The 23,357-nt window shown below is 38.6% G+C and overlaps 4 protein-coding genes and 2 long non-coding RNA genes across 9 annotated transcripts; 3 read left to right on the top strand and 3 right to left on the bottom strand.

The window, feature by feature from the left end:
* The first annotated feature begins 364 nt into the window (after positions 1 to 364).
* Positions 365 to 2,195, top strand: LOC105691984 (zinc finger protein 880-like). The gene is made up of 3 exons (XM_012410839.2): positions 365 to 567; positions 953 to 1,637; positions 1,947 to 2,195. The coding sequence occupies exons 1-3, from the start codon at positions 507 to 509 to the stop codon at positions 2,113 to 2,115; spliced, it is 915 nt and encodes a 304-aa protein (XP_012266262.2). The 5' UTR covers positions 365 to 506; the 3' UTR covers positions 2,116 to 2,195.
* LOC125499970 lies at positions 368 to 3,831 on the bottom strand. The gene is made up of 3 exons (XR_007277131.1): positions 3,425 to 3,831; positions 617 to 988; positions 368 to 450 (listed from the first exon to the last, which is right to left on the bottom strand). It is a non-coding gene; the product is annotated as an uncharacterized LOC125499970 (long non-coding RNA).
* Positions 2,526 to 13,468, top strand: LOC105692119 (vitellogenin receptor). 2 transcript variants are annotated; one of them, XM_020855896.2, is made up of 32 exons: positions 2,526 to 2,765; positions 3,434 to 3,500; positions 3,838 to 3,965; positions 4,122 to 4,256; positions 4,337 to 4,445; positions 4,604 to 4,750; positions 5,468 to 5,581; positions 5,675 to 5,800; positions 5,924 to 6,139; positions 6,253 to 6,424; positions 6,500 to 6,701; positions 6,801 to 6,992; positions 7,079 to 7,199; positions 7,345 to 7,485; positions 7,585 to 7,843; positions 7,931 to 8,127; positions 8,207 to 8,359; positions 8,454 to 8,584; positions 8,721 to 8,845; positions 8,948 to 9,141; positions 9,271 to 9,449; positions 9,532 to 9,776; positions 9,881 to 10,194; positions 10,271 to 10,510; positions 10,584 to 10,745; positions 10,840 to 10,985; positions 11,083 to 11,174; positions 11,250 to 11,487; positions 11,574 to 11,754; positions 11,841 to 12,123; positions 12,396 to 12,516; positions 13,097 to 13,468. In XM_020855896.2, the coding sequence occupies exons 2-32, from the start codon at positions 3,434 to 3,436 to the stop codon at positions 13,211 to 13,213; spliced, it is 5,247 nt and encodes a 1,748-aa protein (XP_020711555.2). In that variant the 5' UTR covers positions 2,526 to 2,765; the 3' UTR covers positions 13,214 to 13,468. The 2 variants fall into 2 exon arrangements, with proteins under 2 accessions (XP_020711555.2, XP_012266547.2); XM_012411124.2 differs by having other exon boundaries at positions 10,587 to 10,745; positions 13,097 to 13,467.
* Positions 13,469 to 13,516: 48 nt separating this feature from the next.
* Positions 13,517 to 17,162, bottom strand: LOC125499969. Its single transcript, XR_007277130.1, has 2 exons — positions 16,884 to 17,162; positions 13,517 to 13,808 (listed from the first exon to the last, which is right to left on the bottom strand). It is a non-coding gene; the product is annotated as an uncharacterized LOC125499969 (long non-coding RNA).
* On the top strand, positions 15,517 to 19,914 carry LOC105692031 (cytochrome P450 4C1-like). Of its 3 annotated transcripts, none has more exons than XM_012410917.3 (13): positions 15,517 to 15,674; positions 16,452 to 16,633; positions 16,718 to 16,824; positions 16,899 to 16,989; positions 17,442 to 17,627; positions 17,702 to 17,771; positions 17,980 to 18,106; positions 18,188 to 18,272; positions 18,377 to 18,492; positions 18,628 to 18,696; positions 18,802 to 18,979; positions 19,064 to 19,243; positions 19,316 to 19,914. In XM_012410917.3, the coding sequence occupies exons 2-13, from the start codon at positions 16,456 to 16,458 to the stop codon at positions 19,504 to 19,506; spliced, it is 1,578 nt and encodes a 525-aa protein (XP_012266340.2). In that variant the 5' UTR covers positions 15,517 to 15,674; positions 16,452 to 16,455; the 3' UTR covers positions 19,507 to 19,914. The 3 variants fall into 3 exon arrangements, with proteins under 3 accessions (XP_012266340.2, XP_012266339.2, XP_048506607.1); XM_012410916.3 differs by having other exon boundaries at positions 16,445 to 16,633; XM_048650650.1 differs by lacking the exons at positions 16,452 to 16,633; positions 16,718 to 16,824; positions 16,899 to 16,989 and having other exon boundaries at positions 15,519 to 15,674.
* LOC105692032 (glutathione synthetase-like) lies at positions 19,612 to 23,244 on the bottom strand. The gene is made up of 11 exons (XM_012410918.3): positions 22,903 to 23,244; positions 22,465 to 22,648; positions 22,261 to 22,336; positions 22,029 to 22,162; positions 21,915 to 21,957; positions 21,745 to 21,818; positions 21,428 to 21,592; positions 21,208 to 21,361; positions 21,017 to 21,124; positions 20,662 to 20,939; positions 19,612 to 20,560 (listed from the first exon to the last, which is right to left on the bottom strand). The coding sequence occupies exons 1-11, from the start codon at positions 23,000 to 23,002 to the stop codon at positions 20,434 to 20,436; spliced, it is 1,443 nt and encodes a 480-aa protein (XP_012266341.2). The 5' UTR covers positions 23,003 to 23,244; the 3' UTR covers positions 19,612 to 20,433.
* Positions 23,245 to 23,357: the final 113 nt, after the last annotated feature.

The following is a 23,357-nucleotide window of genomic DNA, read 5'->3' as shown; positions in this document are numbered from 1 at the left end:
GCTTGAAAATGAGCCAATCATCGACATCCCTCCATCATAAGCGTCTCGTTATTCGCGGATAATGCGGCGTCGCAAGCTTGCGCTTCAGAAAGCTCAAGGATCGCATTTTCCATGCTTCCGAGGACACGAGGATAACGATCCACTGATCCACATTCATTAATAATGAAATCCGATTTTCAATTTATACCCTATAGAAATGCAGCAAACACCCAGCTTCCAGTCCAAGCCTTACTACTCCAATTTCCAGGGAAAAACTGAACACGGATTCCAGATTTTTCAACCAATATTTCATTGGCAAAATCCCAGGATACTGCGATATGCATTTTTTTCAAAAAATTGACACAATCATCTGCGCCAGTGCATCTATGCCCTTTTTCATCAAAAAACAATATTTTAGAACACGTCTTACTCGTGATTTGCAAGTGCAGTAGATCGCTGCTACTTTTACACCTGTTAAAAAAGATACATTTAATTTGAATATATTTTTGCCACACTCGTTAAGAAATATGCCGCACTGTCTGATCAAGTCCATGACGAGATATCAAAAAACAAATCAATTTCACGACGGTAGGTATAATGTAATAAGATTTTATCATTGTACTCCACTTCGACGTACCAAGATCTGTCATTACTGTAGTGTCGGCAAGTTCCTGACTCCCTTCGTTATCTGATGGTTCGAAGAACCCGTATAGTTTCATTCGTCACTTTTACATTCAACATTGGGTGCAGGTTAAATTCATAGGAATTCTCCTTTTTGTTGATCTTGGATTACAAACCAGAACTTATGTCGTTGCACTTGAGCGGTTTTTTTCTCCCTTTTGAATTATTTCTACAGGTAGCAGTTTTGTATTTTCGGATTCTGAGCCACACGCACTTAGTTTGCAGAGCGATTGCAATTGAGTATGTTTTCCAATTTATCTTGTCATACTGACAAAAATCTTGTTTTTCATAGAGGCTGATCTTTCCGTGTCGTGGTTGCCAGCGATATCTACAGATACGAGAAAAAAAGGTCATAGCAAAGAATTATGCATGAAGTCAAGCAACATGTGGACATGTCCAAAACTTTCTATTGTCACGCGGTACAGTTTTAACAAAGACGACAGCATGTTGTGGAACACGTCAATCCCCGAGGAACTAGGATTGCGATTGATTGATTTCAACAAAACGAGCGATATGTTGTCTATGAGTGCATGCTCTGTAAATAATTATCCCTGTAGTGATATCGACGCACAAAACGAATTTGATAAAGAACAGATGGAAATTTTCAAAAGTAGTAACAACAAGAAACTAAACTTTATCGAAACCACAGTGGGTGCCAGGGAACGAAACGATATCGTTAACACTCCAAAAAAAAACTGTAACAACAAAATTCAAGGGGTAGATGAGTTATCACCAACTATACGCTTACCAGCTAACAATACTTTGATCAAAACCATGCAGTATTACGACGACGGAAGCAATTATCCCACCGCAGAAACCAACAATGCTCAAACGTGGAAACGCAACAAAGCTTTGCACTACTGTCCCTATTGCCGGAAAAGCTTTGACAGACCATGGGTGTTGAAAGGCCATCTTCGACTTCATACCGGCGAAAGACCTTTCGAGTGTCCGGTTTGCCACAAATCGTTCGCCGATCGGTGCGTCCAAATTTCAATGTTCATAGTATTGCACTAAAATTATCTTCACGAAATACTCGTTTTATGATACAACGGCAATAGGTCATGCACACGTCGTAGAAGAAAAAAAAAATTAAAAATAATTTCCTGCTCGTGATAATTTTATCTTTTCACCGGAAATGTTTCTGCGAACTGATATGCTGAAGATATTGGGTCAGATGGCAGATTCATCCGTTACTCAGGGGGTCAAATGATTTAGCGCCATTAATTCACTGACACATCGTATGAATACAATCGTCAGGCCTAATGAGATATATTAATTCTGTTTAGATCTAACTTAAGGGCTCATCAACGAACAAGAAATCATCATCAATGGCAGTGGAGGTGCGGAGTCTGTTTGAAAGCCTTTTCACAACGACGGTATCTGGAACGTCACTGTCCAGAAGCATGTCGGAAGTACCGAATTTCGCAGAGGAAAGAAAATAATATTAATTCATAGGTGCAATATGTATCAAAGTGAAATATGATGTATACACGGGATACGAGAAGTACCACCGTTATTTTTTGTCCACAATAAAGTTGAAGTTTGTTGAAGATGTTCAGTAAAGATTTTTTTCGCATGCTCAGGTAAATCTATAGTCAATTGCATGACTATACATGCAATTCCTCGCTCAGAATTCCTTTTTTCGAAGAGCAGATTCTATCATACGTCATAAAACAACAATCTGTACACACCGCATGCGATATTTCATAGATTACCCAGAAAAATTGTTTGAATTTGACGGTTCGTGTACCTAAATTATCGGCGTATCGTTAGATAATTTCGCCCATCATACTTTCGTACTGATCTTATATTTGAACGGTTACAAGCTACAAAGTTCAAATGACAAAGCTGTTTATTTATGTGCTTGGCATAGATATTCAAGCGATTTCCCTTCGCACGTGCCTCGGCTTTGTACAGAAATTGTATTATCTGACCTTTAATATTTTCGTATAGGTTCATTATTCTGCCCCCGCTCAGGTCTGCGTGCCCGAGAATTGAGCAGTACCGTGGTTGTCGTCGTCTAGTTAATATATTTGTATCGTTTCTAAATTATAATTATTCGTTAACGCTTTTCCGATAATTTTCATCAACCTTCTCTCTGGGCGGTAAGTTATATGCAATTAATAAACCTATTACCACGAAACCAAAGTCGATCAACTTTTTGAAACACGTGCCGCCATTATCCCGGTGAGATAATTTTACCGGTGAATCTAATATGATCAATTAGCTTATAATTAGAGGAAATGATATTTTTACACTTAAAATTAGCTGAACGCGGGCATGGATTGGTTCTTTTGACAGATACTGTGACTAATTTTGAGTAAACATGTCGGAAAATATCACACGTTGTGAACCAACGGTTACCGAAGCTAAATTTGAATTTTTCGCAACCCAAGCGATGTTCATTGAGTTCCTTACGTGTCAAATATCAATATTGTTCCGCAATTCTTAGAATTTTTCATTCAGGAAATCAGTAGTCATCCGATACATGGATATCGAGGTAAGAAGGGTCGAAAGATATTGTAATGATTCAGCTTATCGGACTAAATTGTTGTCTCGTCTGTCCACTGATAATGTTTTACAGGAAACCATTTCCTCCCCCAACATTTAGTCGTTCATTGTCAGTCTCGAATATTGTAGCGTGGTTATCTTGTCAGTTGCTCGTCACTCCTCATGCAGGACGAATAACACAAATATTTTGTTCTAACTGTGATCCTGTTTATACGACAAATTATAATAAAATTAAAAAATTTTTCAAACTTACTGTTCACAGATGCGATATATAATTTTTTCAATAGTGATCTTTCACTTCTTCAATGGCTGTGTACTTCTCTCTGAGGGTGAGTTTGTTCATTAATCTAGGACCTCATCCGACGATAAAATTTTGTCCTTTCAAAAAGACAATCGAACTTCAGTTTTGTCTCTTCGAATTTGCGTGTTTTAGAAAATAACGCATTTGTTACACTTATATTTGTAGGACATGATTAGTTGCATGATATAATCCACTGTGGATATACAACGTTCTTATGTTCATCGAAAGCGTGAAAAAAAACTTTGAAAGTTCACATTCATCGGCAGAATTCTTCGCAACCTTTGTAATTTCGTGTACATTTCATATTACGGAATGCTTCTTCGCTTTTCGATGGTTTTTTATTTGAAGTAACTAACAATTTTCAGATAATCCATGCACGGGATCGCAATGGTTCAGGTGCGACAATAGTAGATGCTTAAGTCATTTTTTCGTTTGCGACGGCGAAGATGATTGCGGTGATTTTTCAGATGAAAAAGATTGCGCGGAGTTCAAGGTGTGTATCGTTATTGATCGTGAGTACAACGGTGATTGTCTCAAGACAGTGAATCTATCAACTTGGATTGATATGACCATGAGAATTCCTTAGGGGGACAGGGTTAATTTATAATTATCACGAATTCTGATCAACGTAACAATTGTTCTCCGACAGTTTAAGCCGGATGTAGAATGTCGCGCGGACGAGTTTCGATGCTCGGATAACATGTGCATTTCAGAAGATTTCGTCTGCGATGGTAATCACGATTGTTTGGACTCAAGCGATGAGACCCTTGGCTGTAGCAGAGAAGTGAGTCGATCTACCTTCGAATTTGTTCGTCGGTGTTTTCTTAGTCAAAATGTTTAATTGTTTCCGTTTTTCCCTTGCAGCATAATTGCACCGATGGGTTCAAGTGTAAAAATGGATATTGCATACCGAAGGAATGGAAATGTGACGGCGTCAACGATTGTAAAGATAACAGCGACGAAGAGGATTGCAGTGAGTAAAAAACTCCCTGCAAATCATTTCGCATACTTCGTTTTCGTACGGTGTTCCCGGAGTAGTAATCAAACGAAACGATATCCGATGTAGTTCGAACCAAGAGTTGAACCAGTCACAACATGAGATAATAAATTTTTTTTTCCACCCTCTGATAGCTCACAAATTGACGCCGGAAGAGTGTACACCAGAGAGGGGTTATTTTTTGTGCGCAAATCGTGATTGTATCTCGTTGAAAATTGTCTGTGATACGAGGCCGAATTGTCCCGATGGTAGTGACGAAGATGTGGATGGGTGCAGAATTGGTAAGCGCCAAAATTCCACACGAATCGCAGTGACGATCACCGGAGCACAGATTGTATTATTTCCATTGTATATTGTGGTTCACTTATTCGAATAACTTTAAAAATGATAAGAATGCAGAAATGATGTAATATTCTTACGATTCACCGATAAATTTCTCTGCCTTTCGTCGGCTAACGTAGTAACGTACGCACGTACGTACTTCTAACCGGTCAACCAAGTGCAAAACGGCAATTTAGTTGTCAACGTGATACGGAGTCGCCGTCTCTGTCATTTCCTGCATTTACCGAAGGGTACCCAAGATAGACAAGAGCAATAATGAGACTTCGTATGCCAGCAATTTGTCGGTCAAGTTGGCTCGTGTGCTCCACACGTCTGTGATTAAAAACAAAAATCAAGTTTACGTCACTGTCGCTTTATAAACAGTACTTATCGTCAAACCACGCGCGTGAATCGAAATGGAAAATTGATCGGATTAGAAGTACAATTTGTTGATCTATCGTAGATTGAATTGATCACTGTATTACTGAAATCAGTTCGAATTCCCCGTAAACGTTCTACCATTCGTACACAATTTTTACCCTCTCTCCCACCGTAGTAGGGCAAGTAATAATTTTCTTTTCATATCAGGAAACGTTCCGAGGATGCAGAATAAAATCACGTTGTCAAAAAATCTTTGAATCGCAAGATAAACATTATTAATAATCTCCCGTTTCCAGCTGAGCAACAATGTACCAACGGAACCTGCGATCACTTCTGCAATAGAACGCCAAAGGGTGCCGCCTGCTCTTGTCGACCAGGCTACGAATTACTGAAAGAGAAAATCTGCGTCGGTGAGAAATTTGGAAAATGCATGACTACGCAGAACAAAAAAATAAGAAGCACTAACGCTTCTACGGTGCATTTTTTTCCATCTTTTATTGCAGATATAAACGAATGTCTTACCTATGGAATTTGTGATCAAACCTGCGAAAATCTCGAGGGCTCGTACCGCTGTAGCTGCAAATCAGACTACACTTTGCAAGATGACAAACGTACCTGCAAGACTGACCGTACGTAATTTTTTCTGACAATTTTATTCGAATGTTAAGAACCCATCGCAATTACGGTATATTCTGATACACCTAATTTTATACGACACATACGAGTACTGAATATTCAAATTTTTTGCGCAGTCGGTGAAGCTGTAATGATTTACTCCTCGAAGACCGACATTCGCGGCCTTTACCTCACCTCTCAGGTGATGTTTTACGTTGCCCGTAAGCTGCAGCACGTAGTCGGCGTTTCTATCGACACAGACTACGTTTACTGGTCCGATGTCCAGCTTGGCGACGAAGCGATTGTTCGAAGCAAGGAAGATGGATCAGAAAGAGAGGTCATCATTACCGCAGGTGAACTTGAATACCTAGTAAAAATTTATACTTCGGACTGTCACTGCAAATATCGATAATTCATCAGGGTGAAATAATCTTAACTTTTCATACGATAATTCGATATTATTCAGGACTTGGAATCCCAGAAGATATAGCAGTTGATTGGGTAACTGGCAACTTGTACTTCACCGACGGTCAAATGCAACACATTGCAGTATGCACCAATAACGGATTAACTTGCACGGTAATCGTTCGCGAATACGCTGACAAACCACGGGGCATTAGTTTGCTACCGTCAAAAGGGTAAGAGGGCATTCGAGTTCTCAGGAAAACAATATCTCGCTTTCTCCAGTTTTTATAATATAATTGTCACCGCAGAGAGATGTTCTGGAGCGACTGGGGGGAGAAACCTCAGATATCGAGAGCGCATATGGATGGAAAAAATATCACGGCGTTTATCACCGAAAATATAGTCTGGCCAAATGGCTTGACGATAGATTACCCGAACGAGAGATTATACTGGGTTGACGCCAAACTGAAAATCATAGAGACCATCAAGTTGGACGGAAGTGATCGTAGAGTGAGTATGCGATCCCTGCAGTATAACGCTATAGGTTGCTCATACGACAAATCGAATACTTTCGAATGTAATTGATATATGTTTATTTTTGAAATCTAGATTGTTCTGCACTCGGTGGCGGAGCACCCGTACTCGATAGCAATCTTTGAGAATAAATTGTACTGGAGCGATTGGAAGACCAACAGCATCCAGTCGTGTAACAAATTCACGGGAAAGGGTCACGTTACTGTTGCGAAAGAAAAAAAGTCGATCTACGGAATACACATCTTTCACTCTACCCTTAAACCAAAGGTGATTGTTTGTGCATAACATCGAAACACCGGTCGAATTTTAAACGAAATTCTGTGTTCAAAAGTAAAATATTTGATTTTTTTCAGATGCCAAACCCTTGCATCGCTGGCCTATGTTCTCACATCTGTTTGTTGGCACCTAACGCAACGTATTCTTGTGCTTGCCCGGCGGACAAAGAATTGGGTCAAGATAGGCACCGCTGTCGAGGTTGTAGGAGTTCTAATTTCGAATTACCTGTACACAATTCGTAGTAGACGATGTACCCGTCATATTTATTTGATCTGATTGCGCAAATTTCATTTCTCCCGTGTTTCATTGCAACTCAAAGTTGTTTTTGCTATGATTTTTTTAGCAACGGAAAAGGAAAAGAAGATAATGGTCGGCGCAGGTCATATGTTCATAGAAATTCATCACGAAGTATTGGGAAAGCCAAAACTATCTGCAATTTTCTTGCGTCAGGATATTACGGCTATCACTTATGATCCGCAGGGGGGTAAGCAGAGTTTTTTTTCTCTTCACATTCGGCGTCACTCGATAATATCGAATAGACAGAAAAGTTGATAACAAAAACATCTGTTGTCTCTAAAACTAGGCACCATCTTAGCGAGTGATCAACTTCGGAATATAATATTCAAGTACGATCCGAATACTGGAGAAACGGTCACGCTCCTCTCGACAGAAATCGGTCGCGTCAGTGCGATGGACTTTGACAACGTAGGAAGGAACTTATACTGGTGTGACGCCCTTTTTCACAATATCGAAGTTTACAGTCTCAACACAAACGAAAGGGCGATGATTAGAGAACGAATGGAAGCTGTGCCTATCGATCTAGCGGTTATTCCTGAACACGGGTGAGTCGAATACTTGGAATTATTAGACGTGATCGTGTCGCAGCATTTTTCAAGTAATGTAATCAATCGTTACAATCGTCCTTACAGCTTGATGTACGTTGTTTTGAAATCACCCGATGGCATTCATATCGACAAAATGCAAATGAGCGGAACTGGCAGCCAGACTCATGTAGTTGAATCTGGTTTGCTTGGTCCTTCGGTTTCGATCGTGTACGATGCCCACTTGGGGCGTATTTTTTGGGCCGACCAAGGCGCGGAAATAATCGAAAGTACTTCGTTAGAAGGTATTTCAAAGCTTCATTTTCTTCTAATGCACGGCGAACGCGAAAACTGCATTTTCAATTGACGAATGAATGATTCAAGGCACCGACAGACATCGATTCAGACCGAACGTGCAGGCTCCTGTAAGCCTGGCGATTCTGGGCAATGAAATATTTTGGACTTCGTACGCTTCCAAGCGTTTGTATTGGGCGGATAAGCTTGGAAACATACCAGGAGAGAAGAAGATCACATTAGGTAAGCTCGGGGGCATTGTGAAATCCCCGATACTGCCTCACTTGTACTGAAACTCGCTATATGAGCACTAAAAATTATTGTTACTTCTAATCAGGGGTTCCTGATAACATGGAAAAATTGCATTTGGTGGCCATGGTGCACATTGGAAAGCCGATACAACACCCCTGCCGGAGCGCTAATGGCGGGTGCTCGCACGTTTGCCTCGTCGTTTCTGATCAATTGCGCGTGAGTTGAAAGAAAAAATTGATAAAACAAATTTCCACGTACGATGAGAAAGAGGAATTGTTAACTCTCATTGTCAGAAATCAGGCCATCAACCGTTCAATTGGTGATTTGTAATTGAATTCTGTAAATATTATAGACATGTAGCTGCCCATCTGGAATGATTCTGGACGTCGACAACAGCACTTGTATAACTCAGATCAACTGCAAGGTCTACGAGATGAAATGCGCGTCCGATGGTAGCTGTATCGACAAGATCAAAAAGTGAAGTTTTACAACGTTGATTTAATTCATACAGAAGACAATTTTGCTACAAGAGTTCGATAATAGTGACACATGATGATTGATTTCATTCGCATTGCGTAGGTGCAACGGAGTGAAGGATTGTCCGAAAGGCGAAGATGAAGCTGACTGTCACTCAGAATCTGTAATCTGTGGTATCCATCGCTTCAAATGTAAAAACGGAGATTGCGTCCCCGATAGTACGCGTTGCGACTCAAATTACGATTGCACGGATCGTTCCGACGAAGACGACTGCGAGCACAAATCGTGCGATGAAGGTGATACCGATCCGAGCTAAAAATAAAGTCTGTAGTATCCTCCGGAAACAAATTACTCGATTTTCTCGAAAAACCTTGGTCAGACTTTGAATATTCATATTGTTTTAACCCCGCATCATCTTTTCTCAGACGAATTCCAATGCCGACACGGTAAATGCGTCTCGAAATATTCGGTTTGTGACGGACGCAAAGACTGCATCGATGGTTCGGACGAGGAGAACTGCAATGATCACACTTGTGACCCGGAAAGATCTTTTGCTTGCAAGATCGGTGGATGCATACCGAAGTCCTGGGAATGTGACGGGCAGGTGAGTGACTCGAAAGATTGCGTAGTCAACGTTCATTCAAACGGTTGAAAATATGTCATAACTGTTCGAATACATAATTCAGGTCGACTGCCCGGATGCATCTGACGAGAACGCGGAATGCACAGCAGTCACTTGCAGTCCGAACATGTTTACTTGCCGGAATAATCGCTGCATTGATCGGCTGCTGGTCTGCGACCTGGTCAATGACTGCGGCGACGGATCTGACGAAGTGCCTTGCTCAGACGAAGAGAAGAAAACCTTGATCTCTTGCGGGACAAATGAATTTCGCTGTTTTGGAACCAACAAATGCCTTCCCGTCGAAGCTAGGTAAGAACCTTTGTAACTTTTTTCAAAGCCGCGAATCGCGGGGAATTTGTGTGAGCTTGATTTTGATGCAAAAAAAAAAAACAAACAATTATCTCATTTCACAGATGTGATGGGGTTCCGAATTGTCCGATGAAAGACGACGAACTTCTTTGCACCGACTGCGAACCGGGTGACTTCACGTGTAAGAACGACAAGTGTATTCCCATGGATTGGAGATGCGATCACCAGGACGATTGCGGTGACGGATCTGACGAGCAGGATTGTGCTGGTCACACCACCGAAATCGAAGATAACAACAGAGTTGCAGCGGCTCACTGCGAAGAGTACAAATGCGTCAGTGGGGCCTGCATTCCGTACAGTAGCGTTTGCAATAAGATTGTTGATTGCTACGACCAGAGCGACGAAAACGGGAGATGTGGTGAGTATAGTGTGAGAGGAGTGAAAGCATCAAGTCCATCTTATTCATGATATTTTGATTTTCTATTTCCGTTAAGAGACCGCATGTACACCCAAAAATCCATGCGAGGGAATCTGTTACAAGACACCTTCCGGTCCGATTTGTGGCTGTGCGAAAGGATATCGGCTGAAAAGCGACGGTTTCTCTTGCGAAGATATCGATGAGTGTGAGCTCGGCATGTGCTCCCAGGATTGCCAGAATAAAATGGGATCATTTTCCTGCTCATGTTTTGCTGGATTCCTGCTACGTTCAGACGGACGAACCTGTAAAGTAGCCGGTAAGACAACCATTCCACTTTTTTCTAGAGAAGCTTAAGAATTGATTGATCAGAGGGGTGGATTTCTACCTAGCAGGTCCACCAATGGAGATAGTACTGGCAACCAAAGATGACATCAGAAAGATTTCACAATCTGTTGATACGGTAGAAATAATTTATTCCGAGTCTGGTATTGGCGTTGGTATAAATGATGTCGACTTGAACATTGCCAAGAAAATGGTCTACTGGAGTTCAGGTGGGATACGTTTGTATTTGACGAAACATGAGTCTCGCGATGTCATGTTGTCTGGAGTTCGAGGCCTAAAATTTATTTTCAAAATCATTTTCAGAGATCACAGGAACGATTTTTCAACTATCGTTGGAAACAAAGGAGAGACGGAACGTGACAAAGATCGGAAAACCCAGAGCCATATCCGTCGATTGGGCAACTGATAATGTGTACTTTTATGACGCTCAGAGTCCACAGGCTATCAAGGTTGGTCTGATAATCAATCCATTTCCCGTTAAAAGATCTGCTCCAATTACTTTCCACGTTAAAACTGATTTTTGTTTCAAATCCATTCGACGCTTAGATATGTAATTTGGAAGAGCGAAAATTTGCGCACGTTCTGGAGATCAACTCCGACAGTATCGTTAACGCCATGACGGTCGATCCAGCGAACGGGTAAATTGAGAAATATTAAAAATTATGGGACTCGTTGAAATGCCTTGATTCATTTCGATTCCTATTTTCTTGCAGCTTTATCTTTTGGGGGCAATCGGATTCGTGGTCGCAAATGAAACCAACCAGTGAAATTCATCGAGCCGATATGACGGGGAAAAATCCGGTTTTAATTGCTTCAAAAGAATTGGGGCTTGTTAGCGGACTTGCAGTCGATCATTCCAGAGGACGTTTATACTGGGCCGATCGGCTTTTGCATCTAATCGAGAGATCAGATCTAAATGGTAACGATCGCAGTATTGTGTTTTCTTCAAACGTAAGTAAATTTCTCCTTCAAATATCCCTTAGCTCTCTTTCAAATTATTAAAACTTTTACATCACACCGTATTCACCGTATTCTAGGTTCACCGTCCATATGGCTTAAATTTATTCGACAATTCCCTTTTCTGGCTGACCCCAGGTACTGGTAAAATGACTAGCTGCTCATTATTCGGCGGAAATGGAACTTGCCGAGAGATTCTAATAACCGCATCTCATAACGAGGAACATTTCGCGATTATGCAAGTATCGAGACAACCGGCAGGTACTTATACAATTCAAATAAATTTCATGCATAATAAACAACTGCGATCGGGATATAACTCATGACGTTTTTTTTCAATTTTTCAGTCAACAATAACGTTTGCCAAGCACATAACTGCAGCAACATGTGCGTCATAAATAAGGGAGGGATTGGTTGTCTGTGCCAAAATGGGACAGTTGTTCCGTCGAACGAGGTATGCAGCAATGTGACCATTCTTCGAGCACCTGATTTCGGACCCCCTGTATCGGATAAATACGAGGGCGGTTACGTCGCGGGAATTTTAACCACCATCTTTATCTGCATCATTATACTAGCAGCCTATTACTATTACCAGAAGAGAAGGCTCGACGCTGGCAAGTGCGATTTAAGGTAAGTTAATCTCAGGTACATCTCGCGCTATGGCATGATTAATTCAACATCTTCATAGATAATTGCGTGATCGAATTATTTATATAAGAGCATGCATCAGAAATGCTCGACGACTATTCGATCTCTGATCTTACTGTAGTGTTGTATGTTATGCAACGCGTCTAACGATATGTTCCCTAACTCGGGGTGATTCTGACATTTTTATTATTGAAAGGCGAACGATAATTCAATAAAGTTGAATGATGTTGTGAAACATGTTCTCACTTTTACAGCATACACTTTCAAAATCCAAATTTTGGGTGCGATCCTATATTACTTCCGGACGCAAACTCGCTGATGATCCCACCCGGAGAACACGAATACGTCAATCCGACCGTCGAGATCCGTTCCAAGGTGAGCAATTATAGCAAGTCAATTATATTTTTGATGTTTAGAAATCTGATTCGAACACAATTTCGTGGTTGTACAGACCAAATTACGCAACGTACGAAAATCGACGATGGTATTATTCAGCATCCCGCCCTAACAAATATGATACAACAAGAGTGTTCTTCTCTTTAGGCACGCTCTAACTTTGTTTTATAAAGATGTCACGCGGTGAACATACTAATAGTACATGTAGGATTATCGCTCCATTCACCAGTCGGTATAATCGACTCATAGAATTTCTAATAGCTCGTTTATTTTGGGGATCAATTTAAGACAATTCCCGTTATGATCAAACTCTACTTCGTTACTATTCTATGTAGCGTATCATTATGGAAATCATATCATAATCAAACAACATCAGTTTGTTGCTGATCAAACAAACTCACAATGAAACTGTACCACTCGAGATCGATGACTCTTTGGATTCTCATGGATTAAAACCGAAGCAACGACTGATTAAGAACAACCAATTTAGACTATTAACAAATTTAAAGGTCAATCTGAGTGATGAACGAAATTTATGTTCAAAATCGTTGCAATTCAGATTCCGGAAACCATGGTGCCCACGAAACGGACGCTGCAATTAAAGGACGGTGAAGATATCTTGACGAGTGAAAGCGAGGATGGAAATTACCTCCCACATGCTCGACTTATACACTGATGTGTTAACGAATATGTCGATGTACAAATGTGAAAATTTAAAGTCAAAGCACGCTCATATTTGCAGTCTTTACCTGGATTGTTCCCTTGTGTATAGTAAAATCTAAAGTATTTTATTATCTACCATTGTGGAGATTACTAATCAAATACGTTTTATATGTCATATATTGTAAATTATATATGTTAAATTATATTTTGATAAACTTTTTAGTATTTTTGTTATATGTATGTGTACAAAAAGAATTTCAAACGCTTATTAAAAAAAAAAAAGATTTCCAAAAAACAGAAAAAAAAAATCGATGAATAAATTTAAGCGTTTTTATTAAATTTTGGAATACATCATTTACAGACCATTGTAAATTATAATTGTATTTAAGTATATATCACATGAGAGCTGCAGCAATCTATGCGATGTGGAATATTGTCATGAAACTGTTCATGCGATTACCAAAGAATAAATGGTGTATATTCGGCGCTTTCCACGTCAAACGGGCCAAGATATTTTTCCGAGATATTTTTCGAACTTGATGAAACTTTTTCGATGTCTTGAGAGTTTCGTTGTTTCCGCTGTTTTCCATATTTCTACCCAGGTGGACCTGAGAAAAATTTCTAAAATTACGTATACGATGGGATACTTAACGTACTTACTTAGTAAGTGAAATACACTATTCACAAAAATTAGCGGGCCATCCTGTTTTTGGTAAAAAAAGCCAATTTCGAAGCCTTATCACTCCTCGAAAAATTAGGATAGAGAGTTGTAAAAAAAAAAACCATTTTGAAGATTGAAGTGTCACCTTTAAGATGCTTTCATCCGATTTGACTTGCGTTTTTTGTTTGTTCACTAGTTACACTCTCCCGAATCAAATCATGTCGAAACCGCGAAGTGAACTTTTGACTTTGAGAAGGTGCACCGGGTGCCTGAGTCGTTGGATATGAATTTTTCCGATGTTATTTAGAAGGTTGAAATGTCAATTACCTCCGGCAATAGCATTACCGAAGGTGTACCACGTGAAGGTCGCTCGGTAGGATTTATATCTTCTGTGTAACCGAGCTTCGACAATTCAGATAAAAAAATACTGCAATAGAGTTTCGTAAAGTCGAAGTTTTGAGTTTCAAAATCGTTTCGTGAAAAACCTCGATACGATAACTGGGTCGGTCAGCGTATTCGATCAAAGATTTAGGGACAATAATTGCTTTAGAGTCACGTAATTCATGGAAAAAAAATCGTACAAAGAATTTAAAAAACGTGTTTCGAAGGGGACATTTCAACTTTTAAGATGACATCGGAAAAATTCATATCAAACGACTCAGGCACCCGGTGCACCTTCTCAAAGTCAAAAGTTTACTTTGCGTTTTCGACATGAGTTGATTCGGGAGAGTGTAACTAGTAAACAAACAAACGCAAGTCAAATCGGATGAAAGCATCTTAAAGGTGACACTTCGATCTTCAAAATGGTTTTTGTTTTACAACTCTCTATCCTAATTTTTCGAGTAGTCATGAGGCTCCGAAATCGGCTTTTTATTTGCCGAAAACAGGGTGGCCCGCTAATGTTTGTGCGTAGTGTATGTAAAAGATATTCCGTATGTCCGTATGGATATTCCGCTAATTTCTATGTTGTTCCGAATATTCCGAAAAGTATCTTAGAAAAAGTGACTGACGTGGAAGGCCGCGGTCATATTTTCGCAGCTTGGTAAAGGTTCAAGGTATGATTGCGTTTGATCTGCACTAAAATAAGTAGGATGCATGGAAATACACCGGAAACTCAAATTTTACTCGCCATGTCGGCTATCAATTTCTAAATGTGTTCAAACGACTATTTGCCAAGAATCTTGAAAATACTATTACCCACCAGGAGAAACAGTCACATATAGCTCGAAGTAGTTCTGAGAAGGTCATAACGGGTCAAGGTTTTATTCAGGTTAATTCCGCATGGCTTCCTCATCATTCTCATGTATAATATCTATGATTCTAGAATACTGACAACATGCATGCTTCACAGGAGGATTTATTTCTGAGCAGAATCTACGTATTACGTTCATTTCTTAGTAAAAATTTGGGGGCTTATCAAAATTGTTGAAGGATCAGTGTGAAATATCATATATTAGTGTAAAAATATATAAGGAAAATTATAGGGCTCCAATGACTGAGAATGATACTATGTTACTTCCATCCAAATTTGCGCCATCCGCGATGACTCAACCTTCAGCTAGGACGTCCGTATCATAGTAGGATCATTGAGAGTGGGATTCTATACGCGTAATTTTTACTGGAGGGAAGTACCTCAACTTAGTAAAAGCTTGCTTGTTTACTAGACCAGTTGTTTGTTAACCGCCACGGTGTACGTATTGTTCTTCGATTATCGTGCTGTAAAGGTAGCATAAACAAACAAAGTCTCGGAGAACCTTTCGGGCTACATATTTGTCTTCGATTTCGATCTGAAATTGATTCCCTCACTTATCGGGTAAGATCGAATAACTCATGTAATTCTTGTGTACTAAAAATCTTGTTCTGGCATTTCACTTGTGTGTATAAGTTTATTCGATTTTATTGATAAGGAGCATGAAAAATAATTTCATCTCAGGAGCAATCATAGATATTAGCTCATAGCTGCTATTATTAATGAAGAATTATGAAGGTTTTTCTGTTTTGTCGAGTGGCTCAAGGAATAATTCCCTATACAAGTCTCTCAAATAATTATAAGACCTTTGAACGTGCAATGATCAATCAGTCAAATTCCGAGTTTACGATATTGTTTGAGTTTCATGGCAAAATGGGGATTTGAAAATGTTCACGTAAATAATGATTATCGGATGCCGTGATTGAATCCCGATAATCGCGAGAAATTTGCAATGTATATCACATTGGCGCTTATACATGGGGTACCGAAGAAAAAAAAAAAACACATGAAAAAACTGCCTAGTTTAGAGTCGTCATGCAATTACGACGAACGTGGTCACAGAGTCGCAGATAAATTATAAACTATTCGCACGTATACGTCAAGGTAGTACAAACGACTTGGGGTTAACGTGACCCGGCGGAAGCAGCGTGCCGATTACTCTAGGTCAAAGTGAACATTGCTCGGTGTTTCCAAATTCTGATGCAAAACTGTGTAGACGTAATAAAAAGAACATTCATATCTTGCCCTACACGTAATCTCTTCAAGGGCAACCCGTAGTTGACCTTATACCGCCCGTGTGAAATGCAAATTGAATATTACATAATAATTATTACATTGCAGAATAATGGCAACCCTAAGCATCAGCTCTTTTATCATCTGCTCCGCAATAATCTGTGGATTGATTAGTATAATTATGTACCACCTGCGAAGATTACGTTTGTACAAACAAGCGTCACAATTTTGCGGACCGCCTTTGTTACCATTTTTAGGCAACGCGCTTAAATTTGTTGGAAGTACCGAAGGTATAATATTACATGCGATGTATCATTTAATTTGATTTAATCGAATGCTTTTGATTCTGATTTATTTCCTCTACACGTGCGCAGATATTTTAAGAAAAGCAATGGAGCTGCTGGATTCGTACCCATCGCCTTTCCGCGTGTGGCTAGGGCATCGCTTATTTCTTTGCGTCAGCAACCCCGACCAAATGAAGGTGACGATATGGCGGTAGCGTTGACTGCTTCTGAGAACACTTGAAATGAATAAATGTACCTGATCATTTTTCAGACAATTTTCCTCAGTCAAAAAACCATCGAAAAGGAAGAGTTGTACAAATTTATCCGACCATGGCTAGGGACAGGATTATTCACGGCTCCTGGTTAGTTATGTTATATTATTATTACTGAAAATCTTGATGGCAACGTGCTTAAGGTACAAGTGAGTGAATTACTGGACTGCCTCTATAAAACGCGCGTCAAGCATACATAAATATATCTGTGCACCACTCGTATTATATTACGACGTGAAATATTATCATACTGTTGCAGCGAGAAGGACGTACACCTCATACCTCACACGTACTGATCATTTTTTTTTCACCACAGAAACGTAATTACTCCGTGTATGAAAATCCAATTATTTTAAATGTAGCAATTTCGAAAGATGCCCTAAGTGATTGTGTACTATTATTTCAAGTTCATGAATTCTCTTGGTTGCATAAAAAATTCGAACTTCGGATGCAAGCTTGTCGTCACTCACAATCAGTAGCTGATGTGTTGATTGTTATTGATTATTAATTTCAATGGATAACGATAATTTTTTTTCTGGCAGCGTCCAAGTGGCGCGTGCATCGAAAGCTCATCATGCCGACTTTCAATCAAAGAATCCTCGAATCCTTCGTTGAGGTATTTGACGCTCAATCTAAGGTCATGGTTCAACAAATGGAGATCGAATTAGACGGCGCCGAGTTTGACGTATTTCATTACGTGTCCTTGTGCACGTTAGATATTATTTGCGGTAAGTTCTCACTTGCAATCGATGTTTAATTCATTGGGCGATTGCAAATAAAAATTATTGCTTGTGCGTGCCAGAAACTGCCATGGGGGTGTCGGTTAAAGCGCAGACGGAGTCCAATGTTCATTACGTGGAAGCTGTAAAAAGGTATTATGATGATCATCAGTTCAATTTCTTTTTAGTTGAAATTCTTTATGTGTAAGCATAGATGTATTGAACTGAGCTTTTTCTAACAATTTAATAGAACAGGAACACAAGATAGTTCGTGTAATTTTATTGATGACCTAGATGAATTACTTGTTTACTTATAATTTCACTTATTGCTGTAAGAATGATGACATATTTGTGCTTTCAGGATCACGGGTGGGATATACAGACGGATGTTTCAGGTCTGGCTTCATCCAGATTTTATTTTCAACCGTACGCAACTTGGAAAAAGCCAGAAGGAATGTATCAAGTATCTGCATGAGCTTACAAGTGAGGTGAGTTGTCGCAAGTAATATTGCTTTTTTTTATAGAAATGAAATTAAAAAAAAACGTTTGGTTTTGACATCGAATCACAGGTGATACGGAAAAAGAAAATGAGACTCATCAAAAGCAATGGAATACCTGAATCGAAAGAAAATGGAGAAAGTGAACCGTGCATAAGTGAGTTACCGGTCATTTTAATTTCACCACAATTTCTCATATCGTTCTTTGACTACAGAAATTAGGGTGAGGAAAATTCAATCTGTAATATCGAAACCTTGCAGGCATCACCGCACGCCGGAAGAAAGCTTTTCTAGATCTATTGATGGAACTATCTCATAATGGAGCAGGGTTTACAGATATCGAGCTTCGCGAAGAAGTTGATACGATGATAGTCGCCGTACGTATTATTATGCCTTATCAGAAAATCAGAAGAATTCGTTTACTGATGTTTTAGATGAATCATCGCAGCCAATTTTCTCGTTTTCCAAGTCGACGTTTTGGATTGATAACCGTGACATTTTTTTTATTATAGGGAAATGATACCACAGCAACCATAAATTCTTTCGTGCTGTTGATGCTGGCGTCTCATCCGGATGTACAGGTATATCTTAATTAATTTGGAGAGCGCGTTTTTTTTTAGAAGTTATGCAAAATTGCTCCAACAGAGATTCTGAATAGTTGAATTATTACTTCATATCCTGTGCAGGACAAAGTTTTCCAAGAACTTTGTGAAATTTATGGGAATGATGATACCAACGAGCGGAGCGTAAGATGCGAAGATTTGCAACGTATGGAGTACATGGAAAGGGTCATCAAAGAAACAATGCGTCTATTTCCTATTGCGCCCATTCTTGTTCGTGCAGTGACGGATGATTTAAATATAGGTATTTAGGAATTCCGTCACTTTTACTTACCCATGTTTGTCGCGTACTAAATAAACTTAAATAAGTGAAATTTTTTGATTTCAGGCGAACACACGTTGCCGAAAGGTAGTTCAGTTGTCATCGGAATTTTGAAAGCTCATCGAAATCCTGAATACTGGCCACACCCGCTGAAATTTGACCCTGACAGATTTCTTCCCGAAGAAACTGCGAAACGGCATCCGTACTGTTATCTACCATTCAGTGCTGGGCCTCGAAATTGTCTAGGTAAACTATACGTAAACTGACTTCTGCGATATCGGTTGTATTATTAACATGAAATTGTCATAAAAATTTTAGGTGGAAAATATGCTATGATGGCCATGAAGGCACTTCTGGCAACAGTTCTTCGGAGCTATACACTCAAAAAAGACAACGTCGTACCAATAGAAAATATCAAATTGAAGGCAGACCTTATGTTAAAACCGGTTGAACCCATTACGGTGAGAATCGAAAGACGGGTAGCGAAGGGTTGTTCCGTTCCATCATAGATACGTTGAGTATATCCAGTATATCTACGATTTCATACAATTAATTTCGTTGCTCTATGCAAAATTAACTTTCCAATGTATGCTAAGTGATAAATAATTATTGGATTTTTTTTTTCAATTATAATTTTTTATTATACTTGCCAATAAATTTTTAATATAAAATTTCCATCTCATAATAATAATAAAATATTCAATCTTACAAAACCAACACTACTAGTTAGTGAGTAGTTTAGTGCAACAAATATAGGCCCCAAATATTCTAAAAATAATATGTACATACATATACATATATATACAATATACATGCATATTTTCGTATGTTGGTCGAAAATTTATTGCTTTCAGCAGTAATGATGCAAATATACTATCTGTACGTATGGGAATAAAACAGAAAACTATGCAATGAGACAGTTAATGTCTGGATTGTACATTCAATATTCTCTAATTATAGATTTGCATTATTAAGATAAATATGTGCAAATTCACCAATACTCATAAACTCTATAAAAATATAAATTTTTTATTACATTTTGAAAAATATGCAATTTTATCAACATCAAATGTTGAACATTCTCTCATGACCATAAATTGAATTGAAAGTCGTTCGCAATAATAACAATAGTAACAACGGTAGTAGTGATGCCTAATAACGATAAATAGTACAGTAACCTTCATTGTAACCGTAAGGGTAAGAGTAGAGTATTGCACATAACCAGAAATATGAGCTACGGAATGAATGAAAATACAGAAAATTTGAAATAGAATCATTTGATTCAATAAACCCGATTGAGTTATTAATGAATAAGATATCTCAAGGCTATCATCGTTAGATAAAATTTAAAAACTTGAGTACCTAGTCACCCCTGTACAATCTATTCTTTCCAATTTACAAATTTGCTAAAGTGACAAGGCAAGTTGTAATAATCTTTAAGATATAAGATAAGGGCTGTCGAGAGCTCCTACACCCATTACGACTCCACCTTCGTTTGCACTTGCTGGTTTAGATCGAAGGAGATGACCGACTTGCTTATTCATCTTTATCGTGTTTGAGCTCCTGAAATATACAAAGTAGATATGAATGATTTGATCAATTCTGTTTTAATCATTCATAAAATAGAATCCTTCTATGATGTAAGGTAATATTTGTTTACACACCCAATAATTACTCCATATATTCCTAGTTCAGTAATGACGTCCTGTAGTTCAGCTTCATTTGGATTGCCCGGCCGTATTATATAAGTTTCTTGCAAAGGAGGACGGATACAATCCATAAGAATCCATGCTGTTCGTTCCTTAGAGTCTTTCATGACTTCTAACTTCTGGCGTACAGCTTCGCCATATACATTATTTCCCCCCCCTTCTCGTTGTGGCTTCAAAACGTATTTGTTTGGATCTTTCAAGCCCATTTCAACTGCCTTTTCTCCCTCCATATTCTGTTTGAATCCACAAGGTAAGCAAACAATGATAATGTAATTATGAATCAAAATTTTCTCAAAAAATGTGGACTTACAAAGTCTAGTGAATAAAGGCCAGTGAATACATTTCGTATTTTCTCGGAAATACTTTGATCCTTCAGAAATCTTTCTAGTGCACCAGGTGTGGCCAGTTCTTGTTGAACCTGTAATTTATCAGGCATTTGATCATCGTTGGTAATCTTTAGTATATGTTTACCAATATGTACAGTGAATGTCTCGTGCGTACCTTCTTGGTTCCAGCCAGGTGATAGTGTATCGATGGACACTTTATGGCAGAGGACTTTTCTATCAATAACCTTGCCTCCCATTCCTTCTGAGTAGGATACTGTGCTGGTTCATAACCAGAGCGAAAGTACACTACGGCTACTGTGAAGTCTCCTCTAAAAAAATCCAATGTTGATTTTGTGCACATTAAAAGAGAAATTTGAACAAATCTAATCACTCACACAATTAAGTCTCGAACTTGTCCAAGGCGGGCTTCAGAAGCCAATTCTCCTAAAGATTTTCTAAGAATTTTAATTTTAGAATTTTTTTTTCGGATTTCAAATTCGTGAAACCTCTGATCACATATGTTGAGTGTCGTATCTTCGACAACAAATAATATAACAGCCCTGTGAATGATAAGAAATTACATGAATATGATTCAATGTGGAATAATTCAAAATCTGCAATAGGGTTTCAGAGTGTTGCTTTGCACACCACAAATAGTCATGTCTTGTAATTAGGATTTCACAGTGCTATGGTATTTATAAATTACACTCACGATTCAACATTATATAATTCCCAAGCACGAACCAATCCATCACAGAGACCAGAGAGAGCATTGTTTTCGGGAATCTATAAATAGTTTGAATTAGGCTGTCATTTGTTAATTACTAGTTATTCTGTTATACTTTAATGGCATCATCATCAACGATTAAAAAAAAAACTTACATTTTTCAATTGACTTTCATGGTCCAATTCTTGCAAGATGTATCTGTTGATTACATTTTAAATTCAAAAATAATGATTCCCTTAAGGATTTTAAAAGTTGTAGGTGAACCATACCTATGATAATCTGTGATACAGGTTGCTATTCCAGCAAAGCTCGAGGCAATTGTGTTTACTTCAACTTGCTTAATAGTAGTGTCTTCAAGACTGTGCAACAAGTAATCGGATCTTATCAATCCTAAACTAAGTTTCTGGAAGAAAAATATACGTTGGGTTGATATGCATCTTGCGCTTATGATTCTATTATCTAATCAACTTCTTGCTGTTTGTTGAACATAAAACTGTTTACCTGTTCAAAACCCTCACGTAATACGGTCTGATAAATTTCAAATAGTTTTGCAGTGAAATCGTCCACTTCAATTGTGCTGCAAAGTAATGAAACGATGGCTTAGGCAAACAATACAGATCATCGAGAACATGAAAGCTCTTCCAAATCTTACTTTGAGAAAATTAACTCCTTGAAACATTGGTTTTGTGATTCTGAAATACTTACCTTTTTAAGGTTGCTGTTAAAAATTCATGATCATGGGCAACTGTATTCATCAATTCATTAATAATCTCCTGCACTTCTATTGCTTTTTTGAATTCGTCACGCGGGAAGGAAGTTGGTAATAAAACAAAAGGGGCATGGTGTACCTCATCCGTATTCAATTGATGTTTGGATCTCATGCAAGCTCCTGAAATTTAATGTACCAAGAATTCACACGACATATACAAATAACTATGAAAAAAAATGTCGTGACATACAGATAACATTATTTATGCAATACCAGTTTAGTTTGTGAAACTAACTTCATGAAAGAGAGATGGTGAGTATTTTTAACAAATAACCGATTCTTCCTAAATGAAATAATATTACCAATTGTTAGTGTTAAAATAAAGTAATGATGCGAGAACTCATAGCAAGAAGTATGAACACGTAAACACTGACCATGCATAACAAGCCAATCTTTTGCTTTTGATGTAATTTCTTCCAATACTTCTGGAGAGAGAGGAAGTCTGATGCAAGGATTTAACCGTGCAGAACTCATAATTATCACACGGTGATGATCGTGATGTTGAATTATAAAACAACACTGGTTCAGACTGACTACTTATATTAGGCACATATTATAATGTCAAACGAGATACAGTTATGAAAATTGCAATTCAACATCACGAGATACGAAATTATCTAATCTACACCCAATCATAAGTTCAATATATCCGATATCATTTGGGGGAAATACGTTTCACACCAACGAATTCAGACATGACGTAATGTCAGTGATGTGATTTGTAATGAAATAAACAAACATACGGGGGTATACATGATACGACGTCATGAAGACCTCTCAAAGGCTTTTGTCGTCTAACTAAAGTGACAGCGCTCATCGTTCGTGAATG

This window comes from Athalia rosae, chromosome 2 (genome assembly GCF_917208135.1).
Source record: "Athalia rosae chromosome 2, iyAthRosa1.1, whole genome shotgun sequence".
Classification (NCBI taxonomy): domain Eukaryota; kingdom Metazoa; phylum Arthropoda; class Insecta; order Hymenoptera; family Athaliidae; genus Athalia; species Athalia rosae.
Note: the sequence above shows the minus strand (reverse complement) of the source record. Positions and strands in the feature narration are given on the sequence as shown.